This window comes from Colias croceus, chromosome 1 (genome assembly GCF_905220415.1).
Source record: "Colias croceus chromosome 1, ilColCroc2.1".
Lineage (NCBI taxonomy): Eukaryota > Metazoa > Arthropoda > Insecta > Lepidoptera > Pieridae > Colias > Colias croceus.
This window is the reverse complement of record NC_059537.1, coordinates 7,396,015-7,420,220: the sequence shown is the minus strand read 5'-3', so window position 1 is coordinate 7,420,220 and position 24,206 is coordinate 7,396,015. Positions and strand designations below refer to the sequence as shown.

At 35.0% G+C, this 24,206-nt stretch overlaps 2 protein-coding genes across 4 annotated transcripts; both read left to right on the top strand.

The window, feature by feature from the left end:
• The first annotated feature begins 309 nt into the window (after positions 1–309).
• On the top strand, positions 310–10,225 carry LOC123690988 (serrate RNA effector molecule homolog). 3 transcript variants are annotated; one of them, XM_045635158.1, is made up of 16 exons: positions 310–576; positions 881–1,132; positions 1,457–1,642; positions 2,990–3,056; positions 3,132–3,324; positions 3,410–3,498; positions 3,958–4,117; positions 4,205–4,545; positions 4,624–4,764; positions 5,116–5,319; positions 5,651–5,938; positions 6,060–6,173; positions 6,265–6,408; positions 6,929–7,089; positions 8,029–8,130; positions 10,001–10,225. In XM_045635158.1, the coding sequence occupies exons 1-16, from the start codon at positions 437–439 to the stop codon at positions 10,077–10,079; spliced, it is 2,661 nt and encodes an 886-aa protein (XP_045491114.1). In that variant the 5' UTR covers positions 310–436; the 3' UTR covers positions 10,080–10,225. The 3 variants fall into 3 exon arrangements, with proteins under 3 accessions (XP_045491114.1, XP_045491109.1, XP_045491122.1); XM_045635153.1 differs by having other exon boundaries at positions 311–576; positions 3,955–4,117; XM_045635166.1 differs by lacking the exon at positions 10,001–10,225 and adding an exon at positions 9,237–9,604 and having other exon boundaries at positions 311–576; positions 3,955–4,117.
• A 6,872-nt stretch (positions 10,226–17,097) lies between these two features.
• Positions 17,098–21,743, top strand: LOC123693990 (probable cyclin-dependent serine/threonine-protein kinase DDB_G0292550). The gene is made up of 3 exons (XM_045639279.1): positions 17,098–17,199; positions 18,299–21,100; positions 21,599–21,743. Exons 1-3 carry the CDS (start codon positions 17,106–17,108, stop codon positions 21,613–21,615), a joined length of 2,913 nt encoding a protein of 970 aa, XP_045495235.1. The 5' UTR covers positions 17,098–17,105; the 3' UTR covers positions 21,616–21,743.
• Positions 21,744–24,206: the final 2,463 nt, after the last annotated feature.

Sequence of the window (24,206 nt, the reverse complement as noted above, 5' to 3'; positions counted from 1 at the left end):
CGACACTCCGACAGTCTGTCTGACAGCAACTTGCAAGCCTACTTGCAGGTGGAAACGCGGAAGACTTGCAAGTTGCTGTCAGACAGACTGTCGGACATTTCTCGCGGATGTTTTCTTGCATATGGAAAGGCGGCCTTACACGGGTGATCGATGTTATCCATGGATCGTGTGCCACAGATTATTATCGAGATTATATTGTACTAAATTTGAAATTACTAGTATATTTAATCTGTGATTGTGTCTATGGCTGCATCGAGAAGTCTTTGGCTTTGAGGTCTTTGACGTCTGTGCTCTGTGGATTTCTTTAGTCTCTGTGGACTGTGGCCGATTAGATTGCGTTGCAATTTACGTGTTGATAGCGAAATTATTCTCGAAAACTTCCTACTTCAAATTAAAAAACAGAACTAATTAAATAAATTGTTTTGATTTCTCAAAAATGGCGGATAGTGATGATGAATACGATCGTAAAAGGCGCGACAAATTTCGCGGTGAAAGAGGCGCTGCTGAGGGAAGCAGCTATAGAAGCAGTGATAGAAGAGAAGAACGAAGTAGAGGTCGAGAAGAGTGGTCCGAAAGGTAACTCACTATTATAATAGGATTAAATCCTTATCTGTTAAATAACGTGCATTCCATTTTGCAGATCCCAGCCCCAAACCCCAGATCCTTCCAAGATTCCAAACCATAATCCTAAGGTTGCTAAACGCTCATCAGTAGTTGTGAGGTACCTTAAGTAGCAGTCCTTACTTATAATGGATAGTATATTAAATAGGTAGTAAATATATTAAAAAATACTATAGGTAGTTTAGTACGTGTAGTGTGTCAAAAATTAATCGTTATTAAAATCTTTTATTAATTTATAATTTTTAACTTATTTCTTCAGGTCTCGAGGAGGCCGTTCAGGTCCTGACTATAGAGACTACAGAGGAGGGGGTAGTGCAAGCAGAAGTTACTCGCCCATTAGAGGTGAAGGTCCGCCGAGCAAGAGAATAAGGCCAGACTGGCCAATTGACGACAGAAGATATGGAGCTATGCCACACGATTCTTACGGCTCATATGGATGGGCACATGATCATTTTGGACCTCATCCTGCACATCAAGGTTATGGGCAACCTATGCCGCCTGTACCAGCTAGGTTTGTTTAGTTTGTTATTTATTGCACTTATTCATATGCATGTTTGTAGTCTATACTAATATTATAAAGCTGAAGAGTTTGTTTGTACGTGCTAATCTTAGGAACGACTGGTCCAATTTGAAAAATCCTTTCAATGCTAGGTAGCTCATTTATCAAGGTTGGCTATATGTCATAATGTTAAGACCAACAGAAGCGGAGCAATGCAGGTGGAACTGCGGAGCACAAGACACATAAAAACTATTTTAACTTAATTTGTATACATAAGTATGATATAATATTCTACAATAAGTTATATTTTAATATGTACAGCAATTATGATGTTAGGGATGCTGTACTGCCAATGGGCCCCTCTGATGGTCCACCCACCATGATGTCTTTCAAGGCATTCCTGGCTGCACAAGATGACTCTATCACTGTGGATGACGCTATTCAGAAGTATAATGAATACAAGCTTGAGTTCAGAAGACAGCAATTGAATGAATTTTTTGTAGCTCATAAAGATGAAGAATGGTGAGTTAAACCTTATTGTGTTCAATTTTATACAATGAATATTTAAATCAATTAATAAATTGTGAACACTGGTCTGCTGCAAATATAGTTTTTTAGTTAAATTTACTACAAAAATGTGTTGTGTATCTGCCCAGAATTGTGGATCCTAATATGTATAATAAATTATAAATAAATTATGATACTAATAGATTTGATATTAATAATAATTATTGTTCTGGTTCTTCTTCTTTTAAAAATATATTTGTTAATTCATTCTTAACTTTGTTATGTTATTAGTTATTACTATGTAATGTACTTGTATTTATATTAATAGTAGATTTGATATCATTATCAATTGTTATATCATATCATATTATGTATATATTTTATATGATTAGCAGCTACATAATATTTATCAGATTTTCAATTCTATTCAAAAGAATGAAATACAAGAAATTTAATGCAGACCAGTGACCAACACAATGGTTTTTTTATTGTTTACTCTGTCAAATAATACATGTATTGCTGTAATTTTACAATATCATGTAATATAAAAAAGGTACAACTATATCAATTTGATGCCAATTTAATAAAAGGCTCTATGCATTAACTTAATACATGTGCGCTAATATCTTCATAAATTAAGTAGTAAAAAAATGGGTTTGAAATTTTCCAAGTTATGCATAGAACCTTTTAATTGTGCAAATGTTAACTGTCAACTTTTTTCCCTACAGTCTACAGCGTATTCGTGTGGAATTGCTGGACACCGTAAAGAAAATATATTCAAACTTTAAACAAATGATAAAATGTGTGTAGCTAGTTGATATCGCGTTGACCTGTAGCGCGCAATGCTTCAGGTTTCGTTATTGTTAGGGGTAGGGTAAAATATTCCACACGTGTGGAACAGGTGAGACTCTGCGATTATTAAATTTTCATTTTAGTTTTCACTATGTCTACAGACTATCCAGGATTTAAAGTAGGTATTTATTTTTCAATAAGTAACCAATTTTTTCGCCAATTAAAAAACATGCTCCAAGTATGATATAATGATGTGTTTATACCTCTATTATGTGTTATAGCTATTCCATCTTATGAAGTCCAAACAAAATTGGTTGTACAAGATATAAAAACACAAGTAATATAAGTCTACCAACAAACGAAACTGTAGATAATACATTGTTTGTCTAAAATAAAAATATGCATTCTAAAATGCTTGATGATGATTTATAAAAGCTAATGCTAATGCTTTTGAAATATACCAATGTTTATATTCATCTTATTGTTATCATACCCTACGGACTTTGTGAAATAGAATATCTATAACATATAAAACTTATAATTAATCATATCAATTGATTTGTTTGATAGGTTCAAGATTAAATACCATCCTGAGGAATCGGTGAAACGCAAAGAAGAACAATTAGGCGCACTTAAGGTGATAACTTGAAAATTAATCTGCTATTCTAGAAAATCTCTAAAATTATGTATAACGTGACCATTTATATTTTAGAATCGACTTAATGTATTCTTGGAACTCTTGGAACAAGGAGATCTTGATAAAGTTACAGTTGATGTGGACAAATCTGACAAACTAATAAGATTGTTAGATACAGTAGTAATTAAACTTGAAGGCGGAACTGAAGAAGACTTGAAAGTTTTAGATGAACCAACTCCAGTAGAAAGTACAAATAATGATAAACAAGGTACAACAGTATGAATAAAATATTTAACTTGTATTTATTTTTTAAAGATTTCTTCAATTAAAAAAAAAACATTCTCACCTTACAGAGAAAGTTGAACCAGAAAAACCTGTTGTTATTGATGTTGATGCAGTCAAAGTAAAAGATGAGAAAGAAGAGACAGAGAAGAAAGACAAAGTAAGTATACGTAATTTTACGTACCTAGACGTAACTTTTGATTTAATATTTTTGATAATTAATAGATGTCATTAAAGTTGTCACTGTTTCATGTCGGAACATGCTTAGCTGTCGAATAAAAATGCCGCCTTCCTTTGACTCGTGGTGCATTCGTACGAATCGTGCCTAGGGGCTCGGACGTTGTTTATACGACGTTCGACCAAACTACCTTCACTTTGCTAATAGTCGTTGACTTGCTGCGATTTGTTATCATTTGTTATGCGATATGTTAGCTGTGTAGAATCGCAGTGTATTCTTATTACATTCAAACTAATATTTAACCTAGCTCGCATGTAATTTCTAAAATTATAATATTTTTGCTACACTTTATTCTATAAATAAAAAATTATATATAATATAATATCTTATATTGATTATAATTGAATTATAAATATCTTATATTGATAATTAAATTAGCAGGACAAGAAATCAGATTCAGATCCTACGAAACCAACAGCTCCTCTTACAATGGAGATTGATCCACATTTGAAGCAGCTTCAAGAACAAGCTAAGTTGTTCTCGCGGTTCAACAGTGCACCAGGCACTGAGCCAGATCAAGAAGTGCCAGAAAAGGAACCCCGTAAGCTTCCAAAATTATTCTATCAAGATTTTAAAAATGTCAATAACAAAATTTAAAAAGTAACCTAATATAAAATTTCTTTTGCAGCACCTCCGGGCTCGTCCTCTAGTTCCTCATCATCAAGTTCATCATCTTCTAGTTCGGAAGATGAAGGCGAGAGTTCAACGCGACGCAAATCTAAATCTAAGTCCAAATCCAAATCGAAGAGTCCCGTGAAATCGCCAAAACCAAAAAGTCGCTCCACTTCACCAAGCGTTGAAAAGTCTGCAGAAACTAGTGAAGTTCCCAAGGACAAAGATGGCGACGAGAAATCTGATAATACAAATGACGCTGCTATAGAAAAGAAGGAAACAAGAGCACTTCACAAAACAACTTCTATTTTCCTAAGAAATCTAGCTCCGACTATAACAAAAGCAGAAGTTGAAGCTGTAAATATAATTATCTTTATTTACTTAGTTCTTTTTGTTTACTATTTCATTTTTCTAATATTTAATATTTACTTACAGATGTGCAAACGCTACGGAGGATTTTTACGTGTAGCATTAGCTGACCCATTGCCCGAACGTCGTTGGTTCCGACGTGGATGGGTAACATTCCGACGTGAAGTAAATATAAAGGATATTTGCTGGAATCTGAATAACATACGGGTAATTTATTAATAGCGTTGTTAATATTGTAGTCTTCATAAGATAAAGTTGCTTTTATTAAATTTGATAAATAGCACTTTTTCTTTACCACATCATTTACCTTAATCATAATACAGAATACACGAATGAAATTGTAAAACACTACCATTGCATTCATGTATGTCTGTTATCAATTTTCATGAAGATTGTACTAAAAATAAAAAATGTACCAGTCGAATTGATAACCTCCTCCTTTTTTTTGAAGTCGGTTAAAAATACAGAGATAGAAGAATTTTTATGCAAAAAAAATGTTTGTACAAGTTTTTATATTAATTGAAGAACAATATTGTCATGCTAAATATTCCCGTACAGCTCCGAGAATGCGAGCTCGGTGCGATAGTGAACCGCGACCTCCAGCGGCGCATCCGTCCCGTGACGGGCGTGACGCTGGAGCGCGCGGTGATGCGCGCGGACGCCCGCCTCGCCGCGCGCCTCGCGCACCTGCTCGACTCGCGCACCAACCTGTGGGACGCCGCCAACGAGGCCGCTGTGGAGAGCAATATGGACTCTAACGATGTAAGTATCATATAGTGAACAGCGCATACTTCCATGCCAGTAAGAGTGCGCAGTGAAGAACGCTAACGCCCGCCTGGCGCACCTACTTGTGGATGCCGCTGATGAAGCCGCCGTGGAGAACAACATGGACTCTATGTAAACTTTATACGATGACATAAATATGATGAAGTATTATGCTAGTCCAACCTTATTGTGAATCATTACCTGTGAATAACAATACATAATTTTGAATTTAAATTTGTTCTAAATCTTAACATCCCACATTTAATTATTTATTTGGTCACCCAAGTTCATTTTTAAGGTTAATAAAATATTTTTAATTCCACTTTAGAACATCAGCTTTAACACCAAGAATCCCGTTTTGCACAAAATCACCGAGCACTTGATTGAAGAAGCATCTACAGAAGAAGAGGAGTTATTAGGTCTAGAAGCTTCCACAGAGCAGAATAACCAAGAACAGCCAGATCCCGAGTTGATGCGTGTTCTTGACCGTCTAGTGTTGTACTTGCGTATCGTACACTCTGTGGACTATTACAACCACTGCGAATATCCTTATGAGGATGAGATGCCCAATCGCTGTGGCATTATGCATGCTCGTTCCGGCCCGCCATCTAACAAGGTAATTAAATTCTTAATGAAAATCATTGGAATCACAATAACCTGTTTTTGTAGCTTTCCATAAATGTATTTTAAATTCACACTTTCTTATTTTCGTCAATTTAATTTAAATTTTTCAACAGCCTACCCAACAAGAGGTACAAGACTACATCAAAACATTTGAGAGTAAGATGTCTGCATTCCTGCAAGATGTAAAACCATTATCTGACGAAGAGTTACAGAAACTTGGAATAAAGGTAAACTCACATTTATTTTATTTATTTATCTTTGATGTATAAATGATTGAAAAATAAATCTATCTATAATGTAAAATATTTGTCACAACAGGACCCTGAAGCAGAGGTGGAGAAATTCATTCAAGCTAATACCCAGGAACTATCTAAAGACAAATGGTTGTGCCCACTCAGTGGGAAGAAATTCAAGGGACCAGACTTTATTAGAAAACATATATTTAACAAACATGCTGAAAAGGTAACTTATTAACATAGTGTATAATCAAATATTAATTCTTCTAATAATCTATTATAGGATTTATCTCTATCAGCCTGATATTTATTGCTTATTGGATTCCCCTAAATTACTTAAGAAATCATAAAGATATTTCTATTTTTACAATGCTCATATTCCATGAGAGATGTAGTTAGTACATTAAATTTAGATACTTGAAATTTATTCATTTAATTGTCATTTTGGCCACAGCTCATTCTGTGAACATACAGAATGTTGGATTCGTATTGACCTTTAGGCTGGATGCAGAGCTTGACCGACCATCAGTGCGTACGTCAGTCGCGCTTGTCATATGTATGGAACTCATAAAACCGTTCATAGCTAGACGGACCATACGCACGCGTATTGTCATGCGCATTAGTGATTAGTGTCATAGTCATACAACGCACTGATGGTCGGTCAAGCTCTGCAACCAGCCTTAGTACTACACATCTTATTGTTGTAATAATATATTTTACTTATATTTCTTCTGTGTTGGGCACAGGTGGACGAGGTGCGGCGCGAGGTGTCGTACTTCAACGCGTACGTGCGCGACGTGCGGCGGCCGCAGCAGCCTGAGCCGGCGGCGCGGCCCGCGCACCACGCGCACCCCGCGCACCCCGCGCACGCCGCGCACGCCGCGCACCACGCGCCGCCGCCCGCGCCGTACGTATACAATTCGATCACGAGGCGGGACTCGAACCCGCATACTTTCGCGCCATTCCGGGGCGGATGCCTGACCAACTCAGCCACTCGTGACCCGCCAGAGCAATCGAATTTATTCTATTCTTTCAGTTTTATGTGTCTTAAGGGACACACCGCGCGCCATCTATTGAGATGATTTAACAACTATCTCAACCAATATGAAGCACTTTTCAGTGAATACAATATTGTAACGATGGAACACGACCCGCGCTAATCTCAGGAACTACTGGTCCGATATGAGAAAAATATTTCAGTGTTAGATAGCCTATTTATCGAGGAAGGCTATAGGGTACATATAATCACGCTATGACTAATAGGCGCGGAGAAATGCGGGTTAAACCGCGGGGCACAGCTAAAGAAAGAAAGAAAAAACATTTAGTACACGGCTATACATCACCATCACACGATTTCTAAAGCGGGCGCCATTTTAACCGCTTGTGATTGTCTGACACTGATTGCTGTTGTTGTTAACCGCTTGTGATTGTCTGACACTGATTGCTGTTGTTGAAACTCAATGTGAGCAGATTGCTTTTTGTAATACTAACATAATTTTTTATGTAATTTCCGTCTCAAATTGCTGTTTTTAATATGAAGTTATTAAAATAAGCAAACAATATTCTAATGGGACAGTGTTGCCCAGTGTATATTACTTAATTTTTGCTATAACGTCAGATTGCTGTTTTTGTTTCTATAAGACTCATAATGTACACATGTAACACAATGCTAAACTTTACATGTCTGTATGCGTGTGTGTGTTGTTCAACACCACGCACAATTTATATGCTTGTACACTACATCACTGGAACCTAGGTGTGTATGTTGATTGAACGTGGTTACATGTTTTAATTGATATACATACCCTGTATTACTTTGATGTATTTATATTTCGTTTATTTGTAGGTACGGCGGTGGTGGTGGTGGTGGCAGTCGCGGCTGGGGCTGGGGCGGCTGGGCCCCGCCCGCGCCCTACGCGCCGCGACACCCGCGCTTCACCAGACCTAGGTAACTTCACTCACACTACCCTACATATTGCTTACACGCATTGCCTGTATGTGTGCTACCCTATTGAACATAGTACGAGAGCTCACCACCAAAATTTTAGATTTAAATGAGAAGTAATGGAACTGTATTTTTTTTTTAATGAAGGACAAAATGTTAGATTGGCTCAAAATAAACTTTATTTTATTTTATTGGTTCATGAACTAATATGAAATCTGACTGATTTTATTTACAAAACTTATTTTAACCATCATCTTATTTATAAATTTGTTGCAGTTATTTGAGAAGTCAAAGTAAAAAAAAATAAAGCCTTATTTTAAATTAAATTATAACTATAGCTTTAATGCTGAAATTTTGGATGTGAGGCCTGGTAGTAATTTGTCTTGTCTCCAACACTAATTACTTAATTAACCGACTTCAAAAAAAAGGAGGAGGTTATCAATTCGGCCGGTATATTTTTTTTTTTTTTTTTTTATGTATGTACACCGATTACTCCGAGGTTTCTGAACCGATTTACGTGATTCTTTTTTTGTTCGATGCGAGATGGTGTCGAATTGGTCCCATAAAAATTTTATTCGGATAGGCCCAGTAGTTTTTATTTTATGAGCATTTTTGTCTGTAGGTATTTGTAAATTTTGCAAGTGCAAGTTTGAAGTCGGTTGTTTTTAACGCAGTTATCACTTGTTTATCATATATCAACCTTTAATTTTTAATGATATTTGCATTACCACATAATAACCAAAGCTTAAGATTTCACTCTACTTAATAAATTATTTAATAGTTCATGACACATTCATTTATAACATCAAATCGTAACTGTCAAAGAAATACGCCTCGCCTTAATATAAATACATATATTCATTGGCATTGCAATCCGTACACGTAATACCGTGAGAGTACTGAATATTATGTGGCATGACCTTAACATTTACCCTATTAGACGCGTTGTATGTATATAGATTTGTATTCAATGTAGATTGTCTAGAGGCTTTGTCCGTATACGCAGTAGTATAAAAAGCTTTCAATTATTTTATGTAATTGCATTTGCTGTAATTTTGTTTGTAACTAAGCTACGTATGTAAGTTGAAGGTAAATAATAATATTTACAGGGAAAATGTGGATCGCTCCCGGCCTATTATAGCTTACAACGATCTTGACTTCCCGGACAGTGGCGACATATTTTAATTTACCTCATTTGCATGTTATTTCAATTTAAATATATTCCATTCGGACCTTTCCATCAACCATTATAATATATACAATTATGTATTTTGACATGGTCATATTTCTGTGCATTATAGTAGAGTATATTTACAAAGTTAGAACAAAATATTCGTACATTGTACTTTCGATTATTGTAATTTGGTATTTTTATATTTATCTTAGTACAAAACTTTTTGTATTGTAGACCATAAACATCACGAATCGCTTATATTATTGTATAAGTACGTAACTGAAATAAAATGTCCGGAAAATTCATATTTTTTTATTTTTCAACCTTTACCTCAATTTTCCTAAAATCCAAACCGGGAAGCTAAGATTAAAACGACCAATGGCCGTCATTATGTATAAAATGTTTCTTGTGTGTGCGTTTGTGTGCCTTTTTGACATAGATAAGATACATACACATAAAGTCAGATCACAAGAGCTCTGGTTATAAATATGTATAAACACATTGTTTATCCAACGCCTATCACGAAACTAACTTTCCGTTTAAATGTCTTATCAGACAAATATTCAAATTCTTTTTCCTGAGTTCTAACTTTAAAATACAAAAATAGCAATATATATGGAAAGCAATGTGTATTGTACTGGGCAGGAACCAAAGCTCACAATACAGGATGCGCATAACAGTGAATGGTTGTTGTTAAAGGGGCGGCGGCGTCGAGTTCCGCCCTGTCATACACTACAGGGACTTGGACGCGCCGAGAGAACCCGACGAATTCGTTTAGCGCGGACCCGAGACCTCTTTGCTGTACCAAGTGAACTTTTATCGCCTTTAACATACACAGTTTAGTTAGACATTGAATTGTATATAGTAATGTAGATTTGTGCCTACAGTATTTAGTTTTACGAAATGAAAATACTTTCTGAACAATTGATATTTTATTCCATTACCCTTACAGACTAAAATGTTTTCATAGGAATAAGCTGAAATGAAAATAAGTAAGTAGTACACTTTACCAGTTATTTTTGATCACTTTACCGTATAACACGGAGTAAACTAGACTGCTGCCTGCTACTATCCAATCAAAACTGGATTATCTAAATTGCAAGTCATGTGTCTGGTGGATAAGTTTAAGAAAATCTAATATCTATAAATGAGTTATTACTGGCTCCAAACCTTTTCCATAAAATATGGTATGAAGAGATTTTCGGGGGCGATAAATCGCCACTGAACCATGTGTGATATTTTTTTTTTAATTCCGAAGTCGCCAATAATAAGAATTAATTAGGTTGTTGTTAGTTAAGAAATTTCTACTTCTATGCCAATGAAACTGATTTTTTAATGATAAATTCAAGAATTGACTGGGAACATAAGTTTTGTGCTGTCTTGTTCAAAATTTATTTATTTTATACCTGAACCTGATCGAGCTGCTTAACGATCTTCCTAAAGTTATAAAACAGATTTACTAAATTTGATGAGGAAAATTTGTTTAAATTTTCGATTTCATCTTATAGGTTATCGAGGGCATTTGATTTTAAAGGTTAGGTACATAAAACAATCACTAAAATTTGTTTATAATTTTTTTGTGAATCTAAACCAATTTAGACTTTTATAAATATATAAAAGCAGGCGATTTTATTTTTAATTATAATATCTTTGTTGATATCTTCTATTATATATTATAGGTTATTACCACTAATCCCTTAGCAAGAGCTGACCATGATCTAAGAGATATGTTACGACTCGGATATCCTGGAATTTAACCCTCATTAGGGCGTAAATGTACCTACCTAACATAAACATGAAGTACTTATATATTAATTTTAGCCCATATGGTTCTAGATTTTGAACGATTTGATAAAATTATATTAAACTAGATTTCCGCGCGCGGCTTCGCCCGCGTTTGCAAAGGAAAACCCGCATAGTTCCCGTTCCCGTGGGATTTCCGGGATAAAAACTATCCTATGTGTTAATCCAAGTTACCCTCTATATGTGTGCTAAATTTCATTGTAATCCATCCATACATCCATACAAACTTTCGCATTTATAATATTAGTAGGATTAGTCCACTGAATGAGTCCCTCCAAGGGGGGTCTAGAGTGCGTGAGCTAGTAACGTAAGATGTATCTTCGGAAACATGTTAACAGTCCCTAGGTAATAAACATACTAAAACCCCGGGATACTAGGAGGAGCCCCGGAGTGGGGGGAGGGGGGAAAAGGTCCATTTTTTCATTTTTCGCTTAAATCTCAAAAACTGTACATGTCAAAGAAAAACTTTCAAGGAAAAGTTGAAAGGCCATAAAGTTAAGTATCTACAAGTTGTACCTAGATCATTTTTTTCTATTCGCAGCCGTTTTCGAGCTACATCCCATGAAATGTGAAAAATTCGAAAGCTTTTAATTTTACTTAACTACTCTAATAAATTCAATACCTCCTAAACGCCTCCATGGTGGAATCTGTTTTTTTTATCAATGATAGACCTAATTATGAGCAATCTATCTGTACCGGTCACAAGTTGCACTTTTGAGTTTTTTGGAAGAAAAAAAAAAGGTCAAATCCAGTAACTCAAACTACCCTAATATAATATTTTGACAATCGATTCCTCCTAAAGGCTTCCATGGAGGAATGTGTTTATTTTACCAATCATAGAACTAATTAAGATCAATCTATAAGTACCGGTCACAAGTTGCACATTTGAGTTTTTTGGAAGAAAAAAAAATAAAAAGTTCAAGTATCGTAACTACCCTAATAAAATTCAATTCCCCGTAAAGGCCTCCGTGGTGGAATCTGGTATTTTTATCAATGATAGACCTTATTATGAGCAATCCATCTGTACCGGTCACAAGTTGCACTTTTGAGTTTTTTGGAAGAAAAAAATAAAAAGATCAAGTTCAGTAACTCAAACTACCCTAATATAATATTTTGACAATCGATTCCTCCTAAAGGTTTCCATGGAGGAATGTGTTTATTTTACCAATTATAGACCTAATTAAGAGCAATCAATCAATACCGGTCACAAGTTGCACATTTGAGTTTTTTGGAAGAAAAAAAAAATAAAAAGATCAAGTTCTGTAACTCAAACTACCCTAATATAATATTTTGACAATCGATTCCTCCTAAAGGCTTTCATGGAGGAATGTGTTTATTTTACCAATCATAGACCTAATTAAGAGCAATCTATCAGTACCGGTCACATGTTGCACATTTGAGTTTTTGGGAAGAAAAAAAATAAAAAGTTAAAGTATCGTAACTACCCTAATAAAATTCAATTCCCCGTAAAGGCCTCCGTGGCGGATTCTGGTATTTTTATCGATGATAGACCTAATTATGAGCAATCTATCTGTACCTGTCACAAGTTGCACTTTTGAGTTTTTCGGAAGAAAAAAATAAAAAGATTAAGTTCAGTAACTCAAACTACCCTAATATAATATTTTGACAATCGATTCTTCCTAAAGGCTTCCATCGAGGAATGTGTTTATTTTACCAATTATAGACCTAATTAAGAGCAATCTATCAGTACCGGTCACAAGTTGCACATTTGAGTTTTTTTGGAAGAAAGAAATATTTTTTGATCGTATGGGGAAATTGTTTGAGCCAAAATCATTTTTTACTGCGTATAACTCAGAAACGGTAGGATATAGGAAAAAATGATTATGGTACAACTTGTAGATAATTTTATGGCCTTTGAACTTTTCCTTGAAAGTTTTTCTCTAACATGTACCGTTTTTGAGATTTAAGCGAAAAATGAAAAAAATGGTCCTTTTCCCCCCTCCCCCCACTCCGGGGCTCCTCCTAGTGTCCCGGGGTTTTAGTATGTTTATTACCTAGGGACTCTTGACATGTTTCCGAAGAAACATCTTACGTTACTAACTCACGCACTCTAGAACTTTTTATTCAATGGACTAGATAGTAGGATGTGAGTATCCGAAAAGGAGTGTGGTTTATTATTTTTTGAACGGGCGCATCTCAGTAACTACTGGACCTATTTGGTATTGGCTATTTCAAAACTTCTTTCACCGTTTCATATGTTCGTGATCATCAATCACGATGAACAACTCATGAATCATAAGGCTTATAAGCAAACTATATCAAACTATATCACATAGAAAATCTATTAAAACTTAGGTACTTGACACTTTGTTTCTCCTCTATGATCTCCTTAACTACTCAACCGATTTTAATAAAACTTTGGACACTATGAAATTTTTAACTTATAAGATTGGATAGTTTATACGTACGTCTCAATTACGATAAATTAATGGACTACCTACCAGGGCTTTTATAGGATATATTTACTTTTTATGGGCTATAAAATGATATCATTAATTTATTTTTTATCTGAATCTTAAAGTTTTATGCAATGCCGTAAGTTTATTTTTCGCTTTAAAGACAATAATTTACTTACCATATTATGAACCAGGGTAAAATAATAAAACCATAGATTGACATTATCTTAAAACACATTGCAATGAAATGAAAATTACTCTTTGTTTATAAGAACCCAATGATTAAAAAATATTTATCGCATGTGAACACGGAAGAGAGCAGAATCCTTCCTCTGTATGTGTATTGCTTTTTCCTCGAATTAGCTCGACGGCTATGGCCTATGACTGAGTTCTGACGTCATAGGTTTGTTCAAGCTCTCATATCACAGTTGAATCTACGCAGGCTCCTTTCTATTGTTCATTGCTAATCAAAAACCTTGTTTATTTCTACGAACCAACTTCGAGAAGAGTTGATAAGGAAAATCCTGTCGGATTGCATCATAAATTATCCTTTTCGTTAATATATTTCCAAATACTTAATTTTATTATTTATGTAAAACTTGGTTGTTTATTTTTACATCAGAACATTAAGATCGACATCCTGCTATAAGACCAAAACCGAACCCATTATATATCTACCCTTTGCAAGAGGAGGTTATTTTGTGACCTCCAAAAGTTCATAATTTATGTTTTACTTACACGTGGGTAATGATTGTTATTGACGATGAATAAGTAGCGTAACCTATTTTACAATTATTATTTATTGTAAATTATGACTATACTTAGGTGTGACAGGAAAAATACAATGATGGGTATTTCTGTTCCGTTTATGTGAATAAAATACAAATATAGGATGGAATGTAATAATATTGTTAGTCCCGGATGTAGGTCATCTGCCGTTATATGACATCAGGGCTACAGCTTGAAAATAAGCAATCGGGGGAAAATTTACTTTAAAAAAAATAGCTGACCTTTCATAATGCTATACTAAGATTCGTTATTCCTATATATTTGTGATTCAAAGTAGTTATTGAATCAAATAATATCATCTAACCGAACCGAATTCACAAGAAAAATCGTGTATAGATTAAATATACACATGTTTTTACACCTACTTCAATGTTGAGTTCTGGTAACCCTAAGTAGAATCTATTTTGTGGTTTCACGACATGTGCTCTGTGGTATTCTATCACGCATGAATATTGGGAATTGGAAATTTGAATATTAAATTTTGTACTTCACTTAGGTCTTTAGAGTATGGGTGCTGATTTGCAATTCCTATTATTTCTTTCTTTCTTAGATACATAAGTCATATAAGCAAACTATAACTTAGGTACTTGACATGTTGTTTCTCCTCTATGATCTCCTTAACTACTCAACCGATTTTAATAAAACTTTGGACACTATGAAATTTACAACCTACAAGATTGCATAGTTTATATCTCAATTACGATAGATTAATACCTACCAGGGCTTTTATAGGATATATTTTATTGCTAGTTACATGTATAGTAACCAACACGATGGTGCCCGTCACGCTCTCGATAATCGGTCAATTCTGCGTATCAATCGCATATGGTTAAGGGTCAGGGTTGCCAATCTGTGGGGAATTCCCCAAACTGCGGGGAATCTCAAGTTGGTTGGGGATTTATTGGGGATTGGCATTATGTGGGGAAAATGCGGAGATTTTGATGACATCATACCCTCGGAAAATATTTCATCGTTTATTATCGATAACAACATTTTTTTTGAATCATTATGTATAGCTCATTATCATTATACTTATGACGGTCTCGTAACGAAAAATCAAATAACCGGTAAATTTTGCACATCTATAAGTAGGTATGGCACATGACACATCCCTTGTCTTGTCTTGTCTTGTCTATGATCAGGATTCCCTTTTTCCCTTTATTAAATGTTTCTGTCGCAAAATTGTTAAAATAAAAATATAAATTGTTATTTCATTATTGCTGATATTGCCTTTTTCAAATGCATCAGTCGAGCGCAAATTTAGTGTCCTTAAAAATTTAAAAACTGAAAACCGCAATAGACTGAATACAGATACTGTAGTATCATTAATGGCTACAAGGGAAGCGATTAAAAAACCTGGCGGTAGTGTTAAGTTTAAACCCTTCGAACAAAATGCTTTCGACTAATATATAGAAAAAAATATAAAAGATAAACAATAAATATTATTTAAATAATTGATTATAGTTTCATTTTACTAAAAAATTTTGTGGGGAATTTTTGGGGAATCAGCGGAATTTTATCCCCAAATTTGGGGAATTCGATCACGATTTTTGGGGATTTGGATGAATTAGCTTTGGCAACCCTGTTAAGGGTGCTTATCCACCAGAGATGTGCTATGTAGCTATGCTAAGAAAATGTAATAGATATACTATCCAACTATGTGACTGTTTCCACCAATGTTAAACTACCTAAGTACGTAATGGTGCAAGTATAAGATGTGCTATAAAGATGCGCCGCCACAAAGTATCTATGCTAGGAAGATGCGCAGCTCGAGCTATGCGATGTATCGATAGTAGGTAGACTTCTACGATGGTACTGATTATGATTTATGATTGGTGGCTATCAAACGCATCCACAGCAACAAATACATAGCATAGCGCATCTCTGGTGGACAAGCTCCCTAATGCGTTAAAAACATTCTTTTTTTCAGATATACATATTCCTAAACATTAAATTTCTTCTTCTATATGAACTCTCTTTTTGACCCTTATGCATATTTTATATTACGAGTGAAATGAAAGTATGCCAAAAAAATTATTATGCATTTTCCCTTATTGTATCGAAACACTTGAAACTCTTTTAATTTATTTAGAATATCTACAGGTAGATGAATCATTAGACCAAATACAAAACTTTTATAAGGCTAAATTGTATCGAAAATGGTAAAAGCGAAGTTGAAATTTGTTTGTAAGTTGTAAAGAAAGCTCTATGTAGAATCGAGGAAATTAGGTTCCTGTGTCCTGTACCTAGCTGGGGAAGAGGACATACGCTGTGCTCCGCCGGGTGTTTCTATCGGGAGCTTTTCTTTTGCTTTTCTTTTGTTTTCCCGTATTCCGTGCCTTGTCCGCCAGGCCTAGTTCCTTGAAGAAGTTATTAAAATAAGTTTGTTTCTGTTGAAATGTGTTATTTAAATTATATCATGCACGAAAATAGATACCTGTACAATAAGATAAGTTGCCTAATTATAAAATCAATCAAAAATATCTTCCTAAAAAAACCTCTAAAATTCCCATTTCGATACTAAAAGCAGGAGGTGTAATTCCTAATAACTGTCAGCGGCTCTGGGAAATAACTTCGCGCGTGAGTAATAAATTTCTGACCGGTCTATTACGCGGAGCGCTTTTTTGTTATCTCATCTAAACATACGAAATAAAGCATTACGTGTATTATTACAAGTTCAAATTTACAATAAACGGCAACAGGTTTTTTGTTTTATACCTATGTGACTATTTGTGTATCGCTTTATAAAGGCTGACGGCATCATAATAATAACATAGTCTTTAAGCTTCATTACGATGGAGCGCTCGGGTTTCATTGTGTTAGCCCTTGTGAGCTTTGTGACAGCATCGCCTTACGGATATGGCGCGAAAAGTGGAGCAATAGCCAAAGGTATTAGAAAAGTGATATTGTTCTATTTCGATTCATAATTCTATTATAAGTATTAATAGTTATATATATTATTACATATATGTATTTACTTAAATATTTGTACGCTATCACTTATAGGACGTACCTATATAGTGGTATAATAAAAAAATGGCTTTCTCTGTCATCTTTAAAACTACGCAAGGGATTTTGATGCGGTTCTTTTAATAGATAGAGTGATTCTCAAGAAAGTCAGTAAAGTCTCTTCTTTAGTATACATATAATTAAATACATAGATTTTAGGCGAAGCGGGCGAAGCCGCGGGCCGAAAGCTAGTAGGTACATAATAAAATATGTACATATTTATGAAAACCCTTGAACCGTTCAACGTACTACTTTATTAGTGTAAATTTGAAAACACAACTTAAAAAACCATTTCACTGTTCGGTAATGAATGACATTGTGAGTTGTGACAACTGACAATGAGACGTAATTTTTTTTTTCTCCAAAGTTCTTGTTGTTATAAAAACCGGGTTGCAGTTGGGGTGTTTGCATACAAGTTTGTTGTTTTTCTATAACTAACGAATATATTTTCATACAGTTTTATTTATATTATATATGTAGGAACTTGCTTCAAGCATGCTTCAAGAAAAATCTAGGTACACTATCAATTAAATTTTTAAATACTCGACACATAATTATTCTTATTAGTTAGTTTTACAATTCCAAAGGCTGCTAGCTATGCTTTTTAACTTATTAATTTATTTTCAAATAGAATATTATATTTTGTTACTATATTATTGTTGTAATTACATCAATGTCTAAGTGCTTAAAACTTTATCCCATAATCCCAATTTAGCGATTTGAAAATATATTATATTTTTTTTATATATCAACGTGTAGGTAAACAATATATATATTATATATACTATATTATTTTCAATGATTCAAGTTAGATATTTGCTACATAGTTGACACTAACGTATAGGTATACCTTAGTACCTACCTGTAATATGTACCTCGCATAAGAATATCGGGTCTAGGGATCCTTATTTTCTATAATCGTTATTTTTAAACCTTAATTTAAATATATTTAAAAAACCTTAAATAATATTCTTTTCAGCTGAAGCAAGTGCAGCTGCTGGTGCATTTGGTATTCCGCCTGCGATTCCACTCAATATACCTAATAGTTCTGGATATTCTGGAAGCTTCTCGAAGTCCTCATCTTCAAGTTTCGCTTCATCAAGTGCCAGTGCCAGTTCGAGCGCTAGTTCATTTAGTTTCAGCGGATCTGGAGCTAATGTTATTCCTGGTCTATCTGGATGCCCCGGCACTTGTAACGGCGCGGGTGGTAAAAATGAATTAGGTTCCACTCAAGGATCGAATGGTGGATCACAAGCCAATAATGTTAACAGTGCTTCTGCTGGTGCAAACGCAGTTGCAAATGGGCCTACAGGTTATGGTGTAAATGGGCCATGCACGGGAACTAACTGCAATAACGGCTCTGACAATAAATGTACAAATGGAAATTGTGATATCAACGGTAATGGAAATGGAAACGGAAATATCCCCGACAAGCAACCCTCATATTCAGGTTCTTCCGTAAATTCTGAACAAGACACCAACCTATCTAATGATTTTAATGTAAATATTGCGAGAAAGCCTCAACAGAATTTACAATCTGGCTCAAATTCAAGACCAGAAAATGGACAACCATCAGATAAAAAATCATTTGTTCCAATTGATACTTCTGATAAGAAAAATAACAATGGTAATAAAAATGAACCAGACTGTGAGTCACCTGACTGTGATGGGTTCATTCCACATTCAAGTACATCAAACAATGGCAATACACAAAATCCTAATAAACCATCCTCATATCTGCAAACTCCATATAAGGAAAACGAGTGTAAAACCCATGATTGTATTTCAGGAAATTTTAATTCGAATTCAGGCAGTGCTAAACCATCCAGTTATAATGTCCCTATATTTGGGGTTGATAATAATAATTATCATAAGCCAACCCAAAATTGTATCAATGGGCAATGTCAGCCACACAACGGTCAGAATCCACAACAAACTATCAGTAATCCGTCTTTTCCTACTAGTGGACAAAGCAGCCCAAGTTGTACTTCAGGTAACTGTGGAAATCCATTAAACCAGCCAAACGGACCATACAATCCTTCCTTCCAATCTTATCATCCTACGTCACCCGAAGCAAAACCTACCATCGAATCTAATGGGTTAAAAGGACCACATTCGTCCCACCAGCCTAGTGTTCCTTCTTATCAGCCCACTGGTTCAACCGCACCTGAGTCTGGTAGTCTAACTAGTCCTCATGAATATCATTCTTATCAGCCTGGCAGTCCAAATGGAGCGCACGTTACTCCTTCTTATCAGCCGAGTGGTCCTGCAAATGGACCTAATGTTAACCCTTCCTATCATCCCAATGGGCCTACTTCGACACAAGTAAATCCTTCTTTCCAGCCTAATATGCCCAACGGTAACCATGGTTACAATCCTAGCGGTTCATCTTATTTCAATTCTAAGCCCTCCTTCTCACCTAGTGGTCCGACTGAACCCAATGCAAATTCTGCATATCACCCTAGTGATTCAGCTGCCCTTAATTCTAATCCCTCTTTACAACCTAGTGGTCCGACTGGAACCAATGGAAGTCCTGCCTATCAGCCCAGCGGTTCTGTAACTCCAGGTTCTAATCCCTCTTTCTTACCTAGTGGTCCATCTGGAATCAATGGTAGCCCTGCATATCACCCCAGTGGTTCCGCTGTCCCTAATTCTATTCCTGCTTTTACGTCGACTGGTCAGACTGGCAGCAATTCTAATCCTTCTTTCCTACCTACCGGTTTGATGGGACCTAATGCTAACCCTGCCTATCATCCTAGCAGTCCTATTGCTCCTCACTCAAATCCTTCTTTTCTACCAAGTGGACCAAATTCCAACCCCTCTTTCCCCCCACATAATCATGCTGGATCCGTACCTAACCCAACCGTACCTAATGGGCAGACTGAATCTAATGGAAAACCTTACTACAAACCCAACGGCTCCAATTATGCTCCAACGAATACTAACAATAATCAAGGTCATATTTCTGGATACGTTAAACCAGATTCATCCTTAATATCCACGAACAAAGGCAACGAAATCTACACTGGAGGCTTTGGTGGCCCTAGTGGTATTCTCAGCACGAATAATGGCCCACTTCAATCAAATGTAGCAAAACCTGGTCAATCTCCTAATGGAACTCCTTCAAATATTGGACCTACTACTGGACATCCATCCACACAAGATTCTTCAAGTGATAAAGATAAACCTGTTTATACCGGCGGATTTGGTGGGCCAGTGGGATTATTGAAACCGAATGAGCACACAATCCCATCTAATGTTAAAACACCTGCGTGTTCATCAGGTAATTGTGGCACAAATGTGAATGGTGGACTGGCGGTTGCAAATGCGGTTGCGAAAGCAGACGCAGTAGCATATTCAGGTGGTTTTGGTGGTCCTCCAGGACTTTTAAAAGCTTATGATGGCGGTAAAATTGACGGCAAACTGGGACAAAATTTAAACGGCAAAAATGCCAATGGACAAAATGATCAAAATGGGATAGCCTCACAACCTCAGAATTCAAATGCAGTGCCGGCCGGGGCACAGGCTAACGCTGTAGCATCTGCGTCTGCTGTTGCAGTTGCTGGCGGTTATGGCCAGCCAGGAGGATGTAACAGTGGCTGTTCTAATAATAATAATAACAACACCACGGGCCCTGGAGAAAATGGAGACAAACACGCAAATAAGCACGGGGGACATGTAGCTAACGCAGCTGCTTCAGCTAGAAGTGTTGCTGGTGCTTATGCGCAAGGAGGAAGTATTGCCTCCGCTAGTGCTCACGCTGCTGCTGGTGTTAAAGGAGGTTAGCAAAAATATCATATTATGCATACAGTATACTTATAATAATCTATAATTTCAATTGATATTATCAAATCGTAATTTAATAACATCTTCTTTAACATTCAGTAGTTTATTGATGATTGATTTATGTCAAAAAACTTATGTAGTATATAATATAATAAATTAGAAGAACGCGAACGCCCTTTAGCTCACCTAGTAATAATCAAATATGAATAAACAACAATATTAACTCTCGATCTTCTGTAAGACTGTTGTTCATTGTTACCATTTTCCAGTGCGTAAATTTTCGATTCGAATGTGAAACAAAATACTTAGGTAGGTTTTTACAGTCGTCTATAGGACTGCTATTATAGCTATCTATCTCATTAAGACAAAAGTTAAGTTTTATAATTAATAATCTGAATGCCTAACCTTTATGGTGTTGTTCTCATGATTTACTTACATTATTTTTTATTTGTTTATGTAATAGTATCATTAAAATATTATGTTTCTTTTTAAGGTCATGCATGGAGATAAAAAGACTGACTCGGAAGAAATTACTGCGGAATTTGAAGCATGTTGTTTTTAAAGTTGTTGGAATGCTAGGACAAACGATAGATGTGATATAATGTATGAAATAGTATTAATTAAAAGTAGTACAAAAATGCTGTTGTTTTATTTTGTAATAATTAAGTAGGTAATATGGAAAAACATACGTACATATAGGCAAAATTAAGAGTTTCGATTCATTTCTGAATTAATTTATATTTGAAGATCTATTATAACATGCTAGATGAATTATTCTCAAATGTGATCTCACGTCCGCCTTGCCAGTTGCCACTGATTCAGATCCGTGTTCTATACTGGATACTTGGCATTCAATGTCAATGATATTATGTACCCAACATGCAAATGAGCGTAAAACAATTACTTTTGAAAAAACCGAGATTATAGTAAACAATGGGTAGATATATTTTAACCACGCACTACAAAAACTAATATAAATTTATCTTGCCTCGTGGAGCTCATCACAGGGTAAGTTGACAAAATTAGGGGCAATTTGTAAGGTATAGCAAATTTAATAATCATGAGCAATATATGCTACCTACCATATGCCTTAGCGCAATTAAAATCATTAATGTACTAGGTTATTAAATTGCCAGGAATGAAGAATAGATGTTTTATGTTTTTTGCTGTGCTCTGATTACGTAACCTGGGAATACAGCTGGGTTAAACTATGTTGATACCTATTATGTATAATTTAATGCAATTGTTTACATTAAGGCGCATCGTGTAAGGACATGAAGGAGAGACCACATAATGAGCTAATCGGGACCATAAATCACCTCGACCGTCGTATATTTGTTGATACGATCATTCAGTCTCATCCATTGTTCACGATTGTCATGTCACACTAGATACTTTAGACATACATAATTCATTAACAGCTGATGTAACCTTCCACCTACATTATAGAGCATTACCTACACTACATAGATAGGTAGCATATAATTATATTTGCTACCTAATTTTAAATTAATTAAAATTAAATATAGGAAGCGTACCTAGCAGCTGTCGTCTTATGAGGTACCTCAGAAATGACATGGTGCAAATGTTTGGCACAGAAGGGAATATATTGGTAAATTACTTAGTTATACAAACTGAAGTGTCAGGCCGTAGGTTCTTCTATATGTTCCTGTACAATTGTTTTTGATCAACTTTAATATGAATAAGTAAATTTTCTTGCTTAAAATTTTAAACATCATTTCATAAAGTGTAGGTACCTTTGGTATTGGTAACTATTTAAAGTTAAATAAATGAAGTACTTTAATTAGGTATAACCAAACCTATTCTCATAAAATATTACCTTCTCATATATCTACCTTCTATGCTGTTATGTGCTATTATAGTAAGTATGGTGCTCACCTATTTATGAAATACCTACTAGCTGTGCCGCGCGGTTTCACCCGCGTGGCTCGGCTCCTGTTGGTCTTAGCGTGATAATATATAGCCTATATTACTCGTGGATAATGTAGCTTTCGAATGGTGAAAGAATTTTTAAAATCGGTCCAGTAGTTTATGAGCCTATTCATTACAATCAAACAAACAAAGTTTTCCTCTTTATAATATTAGTGTAGAAAAACTTCGGTCAATGAACCTAACTCTATGATACTCTACATAAATGTGATTACTGAGTCATGTTAAAATTCTATCTTGATACACATTCTAGAAAATATAGATCGAAGGAATCTATACCTAAACTTAATAAATAGGTACCTAGTTATTTAAATTGTTTTATGAAGCTGAAATAATAATAAAATGTTAATTGATTGTGTTGAATGTGGCCCCAGAGCTGGTACCAATTTTTGGGTAGGTATTTGAGGCAACCTGAAAATTTGTCTAGATCTCACCTTATATATGGTACGGAACTGCAAACCTACCTGGTGAGTACCGGTATAGCCCATACACCCATAAATAAAATAAAAATACATATTTTTTGGTCCAAAAAATCTATTTGAGGCAACATGAAATTTATATACCCTAGTTACGTATTTGTTGTAGATTTATGTTTAATAATAATAAATATGGCCAGAACATTTAATTAGGGTTTTACTATAATTGCCAGGCGCGATCAAAATAATTAAAAAGTCATCGAGATACAGATAAGTAAAATTCCTTTATGTACTAATATCATCAAATTCATATTATTATCTACCCCAAAATGTAATATGAAATAACCTAGTTACAAAAAAATAGTTTACTTTAATTATTAAAAAACGAATGGTAGTAATAAGTAATTTCTGCCAGACAACCCGGATAAAAAGTAAAAACTTTCATTGTAACTAATTTTATTTTCATTTTTCGTAAGTAAAATTTAATTTTATATCAATTGCAATATCATATTATATTGTCATAAAATTGAAGTTTAATATAAGTAAGTATATAATAAGATTAATACATACTTTAATGTTAAAATAAATGCTTTCTTATCATAAAAATATGCTGTTCCGTTAATTAAAATATAAACCTACCGTAGAAACCACAAGAAACTTTAGTAGTAAATGTGTACAAAATTGTATTAAAATATGTCGTACCCTCTTTTTTTGTCAGTTACAATATACTTACTC